General features: G+C 41.6%; 1 protein-coding gene across 1 annotated transcript; it reads right to left on the reverse strand.

The window, feature by feature from the left end:
• Positions 1–8,082: 8,082 nt before the first annotated feature.
• On the reverse strand, positions 8,083–10,376 carry LOC132651588 (uncharacterized). The gene is given in 2 exon segments (XM_060376823.1): positions 8,083–8,185; positions 8,407–10,376. Coding segments are annotated over 2 exon segments (2,073 nt in total).
• Between the last annotated feature and the right edge of the window lie 293 nt (positions 10,377–10,669).

Genomic DNA, 10,669 nt, shown 5'->3' on the forward strand with positions numbered 1-10,669 from the left:
TATATCACAATGCTATCATTACACTACAATTCAATTATGACATCACAATGTTTGATAATACCACAATGTTCTTACTACATGTTTGTTATGATATCACAATGGAATTATGACATTAAAATGCTAATATGACTTCACAATAGTATGACTTTCCAATGATATTAGGACATCTCAATGCATTATGACATTACAATGCTTTATGACATCACAAAGAAATAATGATATCTTAATGCTATTATGATATCACAATGATAGGAAATCACAATGCTATTATGACATCACAAAGGTATTTTGACATCACAATTCTATTATGACATTACAATATTATGACATGCCAATGGTATGATTTCACAACGTTATTATGACAGCAATGCTATTAAGACTTTGCAATGGCATTTCAACATAATTGTGTTATGACATCACAATAGAATTTTGAAATAAAAAGGCAAGTATGATTTCACAATAGAAAGATTTCAGAATAATATTAGGACATCTAAAGCTATGATGACATCACAATCCTATTATGACATCAAAATGGTACCATGATATAACAATTCATCATGACATCCCTATGCTATTATGATATCACAGTGGTTAGATGCTGATCGGCTGAAGGAAGAATATGTCATGAAACAGATGAAAGCCAGTAAGAGTTTCTGGAGCTAGTTATTAAAAGGGCCAATTGGACAGCATGCTGGAGAAAAAGGTTGAGGAACCATACATGCCTCAATCTGGGTAGCTGTAAGCACATAACCCAGAGATGACAGTTTCTTTTTCCAAGACTTAGTTTAGTAAAAGTGTCACATATTTATTTCAAGTGGTCTTTATTAAAGTTTCATGTCCTTGACATTTGACTTTCATATTATCACATATTCCAATATTATTTGTTAAATGCACGGATATGTCCTCAGTCAGTGAATTACTTAATGTGAAAAAGCTCCCTGACCAAGCCAACTTTTTGAAAAAAAAAAGTATTTAATTGGGATCTTGCTTATATTTTTACAGAGACTATACATTATGTCACATAGGCAAGCAGAAAACTTGCTGTAATCCTCAGCAGAACTGAAAGCAGCAGGCAGAGAGAAGGAGACTGAGTGAGACAGAGAGAGAGAAAGAGCTAGAGAGACATATTCAGAAATAGAGATACCACGACCAACAGAAACAAAGATATAAAGTGACAGAGACAGAGAGACAGAGACCCATTCAATCTGGTCACTTTCATTGGCATATCACCCTCAAAGCACACCCTCCTACAATACAACTCCAATATGAATTATATTATCAAATAATGCCATACCTCCTTACCCTTCCTAGACATTTCCTCAATGGGGAAAAGACAAATATGTTATATACTCACTTATTAGGAGGTCTTCTAATAGTGGGGGATAAAATGCCAATAGGCCATCCGAATGTGACCAAACCAGTTTTCTACTAGGGGGATTTGATGCCAGTGAATTGCGCTGTTGGACCAGGGCATCCTACAGAAATTTTGAAACACCCAAGCTGTTGTTATTAAAATATACTGCTCCTTGCCCTCAACTGATTGATCATTGCCATGTCCTTATATCCACAGGGATATTTCCTTCTGCATCAAATGGGATTGCATACAGAGACCCACAGTCCAATATTATGCACAGTGAGACTTTAAAACATGCAGTGGGATTTCTCTATGAAATTCTCCCTCCCCTCAGAGCTATGGGATGCCTTCAGCACGGGAGGTAGGAAGAGTATCATCCGTAGAGGGAATTGAGAACACAAGGAGAACAATACCCTGAGAATCAGTTCACAGAGGAAGATGGTTCAGCCAGATTTGATAAGACCTGATAAGATAGGTTCAGATAGCAGGAAAAGGAGGAACTACACTATCAGGGAACTAAAGAATGGTCGTTGGGTTTGAAGAAACAGTGTGGGTAAGACTGTAAGGAGAAGGGGAGGGAGCAGTATAGGGGATACAAATTGGACAATAAGTAATAAATACATAAGAAAATCTGTGAACAAGGTGATGAAGTACAGAGATCTTCAGGATTGATGGCTTTTTTTGGGAGTCATATCAGCGTGCAGCAAGGATGAACTCAGTTTTGTTTAAGGGACTTGGCACTAAGACTCTCTGATCATGTTTCAATGAGCAGATGATCAACATATACTTCTATTGAAGAATTTTAAAAACAAATATTTTAGTGTGACACATGGGTAGGAATTTAAACATGGGAGCAATGGAACAGAAGTGTAATGTATAGTATATTAATTTCCCACATAATCAATAAAACTGATATGTTGACAACTTTTAAAATGAATTATAACCTGGAGAACAGCTTCCACTGAAGAAAAGCAGAGTTTGACTTTGTAAGGGATGCTTTCCAGGAACTCATTATGAAGCAGACAGTCTTAGCCATAAACTTGTGGTTGCCCAGTCCTGTGGACTAGTTTGAACTGTAAACCAAGACAAGGAGAATTACTCAGTGACAACTGAGTAGGACACAGCTGCCAATTCAGCCAGGTCAGCCAAGGAACCCTGCTCATAGAGGGTTGCCAAAACAAATGTGGAACAGCACCAGCTCTCTAATCCTTTATTGCCCCTCAGTTCTCCATTTAAACTTACAGAACTTTCTCTCTTTGAGAAAAACCAGTCCCAGGAATTATCTGGTTTCCTTCTCTTTTCCCTGCTCTAAAGACTGAATACCCCAGCCAACCCCAGACCCACACTGCCTATTATACCAATAAGAATGTGAAGGTTCGTTTAGTGAGTATGCCAGTAAATGCTCAATTCAAAGTCACAACCTAGGAAATTTCAGATCCAACACGACAGTAGGAGAGCACCTTGTCATTTGGTACATTCCCCTTAATCCCACAATACTGTAAAGTTACCCTACTTCCTTCATTAGATTCCATGCATTCTGCCCAATAGTTGGCCATAAGTCTCAGCATCTGCTCTGATAGTCTGCAGGGCATAACCTTTCAGAGGCCCACTGTGGCAACTCCTATCATGTTCGATGTTTTCTTCTTCTGATGTACATCTCCTTTCCCTTTCTGGATGGGAATTGTGCATTTTAGCCAGAGTTTCTTTAGGTGTACAGATTTTAGTAGATTTATCCTACATTATATGTCTATATGATTATATACCATGTGTGTCTTTCTGCTTCTGGGATAGCTCACTTCAAGTTCCCACCATTTACCTGCAAATTTCATGATTTCCTTGTTTTTTATTGCTGAGTAATATTACAATGTGTAGATGTTCCACAATTTTTGTATCCATTTTTCATTTGGGGGATCTGGGTTGTTTCCAGCTTCTGGCTATTACAAATAAAGCTGCTACAAACATGGTTATTGTGCACTTGAGCCTCTTTTGGATACATGCATACAAGTGGTATAACCATATCTTGACAAAGTGCCAGATTGATTTCCAGAGTGATTGTACAATTATACATTCCCACCAGCAGTGGTACAAGTTTACATTCCCACCAGCAATGGAGTAGGGTTCCCCTTCTCCACAACCTCTCCAGCATGTGTTGTCACTTGAGTTTTTGATCTTGGCCATTCTGGTGGGTGTAAGGTGAAATCTCGGGGCTATTTTGATTTGCTTTTCCCTGATGATAATGATGTTGAGCTTTTTTTTTTTTTTTTTTTTTTTTTCCAGTGTTTCTCTTCTATTTGATATTCCTCTATGGAGAATTCTCTGTTTAGCTCTGATCCCCATTTTTAAATTGGATTACTTGATTTGTTGCTTTTCAAATTTTTTAGTTTTTAGTTTTTTAGTTCTTATATATACTGTATATCAAACCCTCTATCACATAGAGGACTGGTGAAGATTGTTTCCCAATATGTAGGCATTTGTTTCATTTTGAGGAGAGGGTCCTTTACTTTACAAAAGCTTTCAGTTTCATGAGGTCCCATCTGCTGATTTTTGCTCTTAGATCCTATGCTGTTGGTGTTCAAGTTGTCTCCTGTGACAATAAGTTCAAGGCTCTTCCCCACTTTTTGTGATAAGCGGTTTAGTATGTCTGGTTTTATGTTGAGGTCTTTGATCCACTTGGACTTTAGTTTTGTGAAGGGTGATAAGTATGGATGTATTTGCATTTTTCTACATGAAGACATCCAGTTGGACCAGCACCACCTGTTAAAGATGCTATCTTTTTTCTGTTGTATGATTTTGATATCTTTGTCAAAAATCAGGTATCCATAGTGAGTGTTTATTTTTGGGTATTCTATTTGGTTCCATTGATCCACTATTCTCTTTCTGTATGAGTACCATGCACTTTTTATTGTTGCTCAATAATACACATTGAGATCAGGGAAGGAGATACCTCCAGAAGATCTTTTATTGTAGAGGATTTTGTTAGCAATTCTGAGTTTCTTGTTTTTTCCCTATGAAGTAGAGAACTTTTCTTTCAAGGTCTGTAAAGAACTGTGTGGCAATTTGATGGGAATTGTATTGAATCAGTAGATTGCTTTTGGTGAGATGGCAATTTTTATTATGTTAATTCTGCCAAGCCATGGGCATGGGAGATCATTCCATCTTCTGATATCTCCTTCTAATTCTTTCTTAAGAGTCTTGAAATTTTTTTCATACATGTCTTTGACTTGCTTGGTTAGAGTCATACCAATGTACTTTATGTCTTTCACTGAATACATGAACACATCAAAGATATCATTCACTATGACCCTGTAGGCTTCATCCCAGGAATGAAAGGGTCGTTCAATACACAAAATCCATTAGTGTGATTCACCATTTAAAAAAATATGAAAGAAAGAAAATAACATGATAATGTTCTTACATACTGGAAAAGCATTTGACAAAATCCAACATCCATTCATGTTTAATGTTTTGGAGAGATCAGGGATAAAAAGCACATAGCTAAATATAGTAAAGATGATAAACGGCAAGCCTATCCCCAATATCAAACTAAATGGAGAGAAACTTAAAGCAATTCTACTGAAATCAATGACAAGGTAAGGCTGCCCATTCTCTCCATATCTCTTCAACATAGTTCTAAAAGACCTTGCTAGAGCAATAAAACAATTGAAGAAGATCAAGGGGATAGAAATGTTAAATGAAGAAGTCAAAGTATCACTATATGCAGATGATATGATAATATACCTTAGTGCCCCCCAAAATTCTATATGGGAACTCTTACAGCTGATAAACTCCTTTGGCAAAGTGACTGGACACAAAATTAATTCAAAAATAATTAGGAGCCCTCCTGTATACAAAAGATAAAAGGGCTGAAAAAAATAAGGAAAAGAAAAGTAATTCTATTTTCTAACAAGGCCATACACCTAATGGTTCCCAGACATTTCCTCACTGGGAACTAAACATGTAAAGAGATGAGCTACAAGGGGATTTGCAATTCAAATCACCATGAAGTGAAAAAAAAAATGGAGGAACTTCCAGGCTAAAAGGAAATAGTTATCATGATAATTTTTCATTCAATATAATGATTAAAGTCCCAACAATTTCCAAGAACTAAAGAGCAGGACTGACAATATCCTTGGGGGAAAATGTGGAATATTTCCGTAACAGAGTATTATTCAGGTAAGAAAATGACATCATGATATTTTTCAGGCAAATTGTTGGAAGTAGTAAGAATCATCCTGGGTGAATTTACGAAAATGGAAAAGACAAATATGGTATGTATTCACTTACTAGGAGGTCTCCTAATAGTGTGGATAAAGTTCCAAAAGGCCATCTATTGTAAGCAAATCAGTCTTCCACTAAGGGGATTTGGTGGCAGTTAATTGAGCTTTTGGGCCAAGGCATCCTAGGAAAATTTTCAAGCAACCCAGACTCTTGTTATTAAAATATGTTGCTCTCTGCCCTCAACTGCTAGATCAGTGTCATGTCCTTACATCAACAGAGATGATTCTTTCTATATAAAATGTGATTACATACAGAGACCCACAGTCCTATAATTTACAGAGAGAGACCTTAAAACACCCAGATCTAGCTGGGATTTACCTCTGGAATTCTCCCTCCATTCAGAGATCTGGGAAACCTGCAGGAGAGGAGGCAGGAAGTGTGTCCTAAGTAGAGGGAATTGAGGACACAAGAAGAATAATGCCCTGAGGATCATCCCACAAAGGAAGATGATGCAGAGAGCCTTGATGAGACCTGATAAGCTAGGGTCAGATAGAAGTGTGAGGAGGACCTCCCCTATCATTGAACTACATAAAGGGCATAGTGTTCAAAGAAGGAGGTTGGTTGGGACTGGAAGGATAAGAGTGTAGAAGCAGCAGAGGAGATACTATGTGAACAAATCGTAAATAAATACATAAGAAGAAAAGTGATTAAGGTGATGAATTTAGAACTCTTCAGTACCCATGTCTTCTTCTTGGGGATTTTGCCAGGGTTGGACAAGGATGAACTCAGTTTTCTCTAAGAGACTTGACACTGAGACTCTGAATAATGTGTCAATGACTAGATGAACAACACATACTTCAATTGATATATTTTAAGGAAAAAAAATATTTAGAGTGGCACATGGGTACGAATTTGAAGCTGTGAGTAATGGAATAGGAGTGTAATGAATATTATACCAATTTCCCACATAAGCAGTAAATAATATGTTGACCTCTTTTACAATGACTTTTAACAAGAGAAAAGATTCCTCTCAAAGAGCGCAGAATTTGTCTTTGTAAGGCATGCTTTCCAGGAACTCATTTTGTAGCAGAGAATCCTAGCCATGAACTAGTGAGGTACCCAACTACCTCAGACTGCATTAGCTCAGGTGGCACCTTTGAATAGGCACTCGTGGCAGTAACACTACGTTTAGAGGTTTTGTTTGGAAGACCACAGCAGGAAACACAGCTGCACTTGTTTCCTAGGTGTATTTCACTTTCCTGAAGGCCCAGTTTTAAATGTAAACATCAGGACCAGGAGGGTTCCTAACTGAACACTGAGTAGGACATAGCTGCCAAATCCAGCCATGTCAGCCAAGACAACACAGCTCATAGAAGTTTGGCAACATTAGTGTTGAACAGAACTACCTGTGCAAAACCTGCACTCCCAGTGCAGGGTCCGTACCGCTCCCTCCCCCAAAGTGACTCACAGACCACGGTTCGATGCAAAAGCAAGAGGCAGTTTATTCCGATCGCGTTGGGGGTCGTCCCTTCAAAGCAGGAGACTACCCCGAGCATACAAAGCACAGAGTTTTTATTTCAGGCCTTTACATTGATTAGTTAGCAGAAAAGATAGCAGTTATGCGGTTGGCTATTATCCCGAAGGTCGGCCATCCTGCTGCTACTGGATCAAGCTTTTTAGATAGATAAGCTATCAGTCTCTTCCAGGGTCCAATCTTTTGAGTTAACACCCCTTTAGCCATTCCCTGGTTCTCGGCCACATAGAGATGAAAAGGTTTAGTGACATCAGGAAGTCCCAAGGCTGGAGCTGACATTAAAGCCTGTTTAATATTATCAAATGGAGCCTGTTCATCTTTTCCCCAGGAAAAAGAGTCATTGCCCTTTGTAAGGGCATACAGAGGGGCTGCCATTTCAGCGAACCCAGGAATCCATAATCGGCAAAACCCCGCTGTACCAAGAAATTCCCTCAGTTGTTTTGTAGTTCGTGGAGGGGGAATATGAAACACAGTCTCTTTTCTAGCCTCCAATAACCATCTTTTTCCTTCCTTTAGTATATACCCCAGGTAACTGACTTGTTTCCAGCATATCTGGGCCTTCTTTGCTGATGCTCTATAGCCGAGTTCGCCCAATTCTTGTAACAGTTGGCCAGTGGCTTTGAGACAGGTTTTCTGACAATCTGCAGCTAGTAAGATGTCATCCACATACTAGAGAAGAGTTACCTCAGTATTTGTGGCCCAGAAGTGTGCCAGGTCTTGGTGCAGGGCTTCATCAAATATGGTAGGAGAATTCTTAAATCCTTGGGGAAGTCGAGTCCATGTTAGTTGGCCAGAGACCCCAGAGTGGGGATCTTTCCATTCAAAAGCGAAAATGTCTTGGCTGGCAGGGCTAAGTTGAAGACAAAAGAATGCATCTTTAAGGTCTAGAACAGTATACCAGGCTCTGTCAGGGGGAAGGGAGCTCAGCAGGTTATACGGGTTGGGGACTGTTGGATGTAAGTCCATAACCTGTTTGTTAACTTCCCTCAGGTCTTGCACAGGCCGATAATCGTTGCTCCCAGGCTTCTGGACCGGCAGTAATGGAGTATTCCAAGCAGATTGACACCTTTTCAAAACTCCTAGGTCAAGGAGTTGCTGTATATGAGGGCGAATCCCATCATGGGCTTCCTTAGATATTGGATACTGCCGCACTGCAACTGGGGCTGCCTGAGGTTTTAGCTCTACCTGGACTGGTGGTTGCTTTCTTGCTTTCCCTAAGCCAGCTGTTTCAGCCCAGGCCTCAGGGTATTTTTTTACCCACCAGTCAATGTCTTTTTTCCCCTCTTTTAAATTTTCAAACAGCCGGTATTTTTCTTCCAAGTGAATTGTAAGCACGTGAATAGGATCCCCTCTTTTATCTGTAACCTGTGGGCCTTCTGGGTTAAAATAGATATGGGCTCCTATTTTGGTCAGGATATCCCATCCCAGCAATGGGTATGGGTAGTCAGGCATGACTAAGAACGAGTGGGATACCCGGCCCACACCAAGGTCCACTGTTTTTTGGGTAGTCCATGTATATTGCTTACATCCAGTGGCGCCTTGAACCCATGATTTTTTTTCTTTTTTAGCCCCTGAATCTTGCAACAGAACTGAATGCTGAGCGCCAGTATCCACTAGAAAATGGACTGGCTTCCCCTCCACCTTGAGGGTTACCCTGGGTTCGGGGAGGGGAACCGAACCCCATCCTCCCTAATTGCTGTCATTGTTTAAGGTCAGGACCCTGGTCCCTGTGGCTCAAGAATTCAGCTGCTTCTTCTTCCTTTTGGGGCAATCCCTCCTCCAGTGTCCTGTCTCCTTGCAGTAGGCACACTGGTCCTTAGACAAAGGGCCCTTACGGTTGCCAGGAACTCTCTCCCTTTCAGTATGACTTTCCTGAACTACGGTGGCCAGAATTTTAGTCAATTTTTTATCCTGCCTCTTGTCTCTCTCTCTCTCTCTTATCTCCTGTTTTTTCTGTTTCCTTTTTTTTTCTTTTTCTGTTTCTCGACTATAGAAGACTTTTTTTGCTACTTGCACTAAATCCTTCAACCACTTATCCTGCAGACCTTCTAATTTCTGAAGTTTTCTACAAATATCCCTAGCTGACTGATCTATGAAAGATACAGCTACTGTTGCCCTGTGCTCATCTGAAGTAGGGTCATAGGGAGTAAACCAGCGGAATGCATCCATCAGCCATTCTAAGTAGGCTGCAGGAGATTCCTCTGGCCCCTGGACCACTTCTCTTACCTTAGTCAAATTGGTGGGTCTTCAAGCAGCCCCACGGAGACCCGCCATTAGAGTCTGGCGGTAAACCTTCAAGTGCTGCCTACCCTCTGGTGTATTGTAATCCCAATCAGGACGAGAGAGAGGAAACCCATTATTAATCTCGTTGGGGAGAACTGTAGGCCTCCCATCTGCCCCCGGGACATTCTTCCTTGCTTCTAAAAGAACTCGTCCCCTCTCCTTGGTAGTCAGGAGTGTCTGTAAAAGCTGTTGGCAATCATCCCAAGTGGGCTGGTGAGAGAAAAGGACAGATTCAAACAAGTCAGTCAAGGCTTGGGGGTTCTCAGAAAAAGGGGGATTGTGAGCCTTCCAATTGTAGAGATCAGCTGTGGAAAAAGGCCAGTACTGAAGGGGGTATTGCCCATCCCCCTCTGGAAATCCATAGGCTCGCAAAGGGAGAGCCACCGAGTCCAGCTGGGTTGCTCTGCGGCTTTGCGTTCCAGCTGCTGGGCCCCTTTCATTCTGAGCAGGGTCAGCTGGTGAGTGCAGCGGAACCTCTGGCAGTGTCTGCGGCGCCGATGGTGTCTGCGGTGGCAGCACTGAGGGACCGACAGCTCCTGCTGAGGGACGTGAGAGGGGACTAGGAAAGTTGCATGCTAGTCCCACCTTAGGCCCTGAGGGAGAACTGACAGCCTCCAGGAAACTGACAGGGGAAACGGTCAGAGGTCTGGCAGGAGAACCGGCCAGGGAACTGGCAGGGGTAGGGGCCATGGCTGGTGGATAAGGGGGCGGAAGGTCAAAAAGGAGGAGGTCTGCTTCTGGAGAAGTGAGCACTTTCTTTTTCTCCTCTTCCTTAACAGCACAAACAGTTGTCAACGGAGTCTCTGTGGGGAGAACAAAGGGGCGCACCCAGGGGGGTGGATGGCGAACAATATCCTCCCAGGTTAGGACATAAGGTACCTGATCAGGATGGCCCCCCTCCACTTGGAGAGTCTTAGTCTTAACAGCAAGAATCGTGTCAAGGTGAAAGGTGCCCTCAGGTGGCATCCAACCTGAAAAGCAGGCCATTCCAAGGAGCAAAAGGCTTGCCACTTTGCTTTTCTAACTTCCACTGAGAGATTATGTGCCCTATATTTCACTTCTGAGAAGTGGTCAAGGGTGAGAGATAAGGGTGTAGCCACCGTCTGTCCCATAATGAAATCGTCTGTCAGGAAAAGTCAGAGAGGCAACAAGAACAGAGACAAAAAGAACCAAACAAGCAATCAGACAAGGACGCCCTTGTGGGTGATACCACAGTGCCCTAACGGAACGGTTCCCTGGCCGGTCCCTACGAAAATCAGACTCAGACGGGAGGACGACCG

Source organism: Meriones unguiculatus (genome assembly GCF_030254825.1).
Source record: "Meriones unguiculatus strain TT.TT164.6M chromosome Y unlocalized genomic scaffold, Bangor_MerUng_6.1 ChrY_unordered_Scaffold_23, whole genome shotgun sequence".
Taxonomy (NCBI): Eukaryota; Metazoa; Chordata; class Mammalia; order Rodentia; family Muridae; genus Meriones; species Meriones unguiculatus.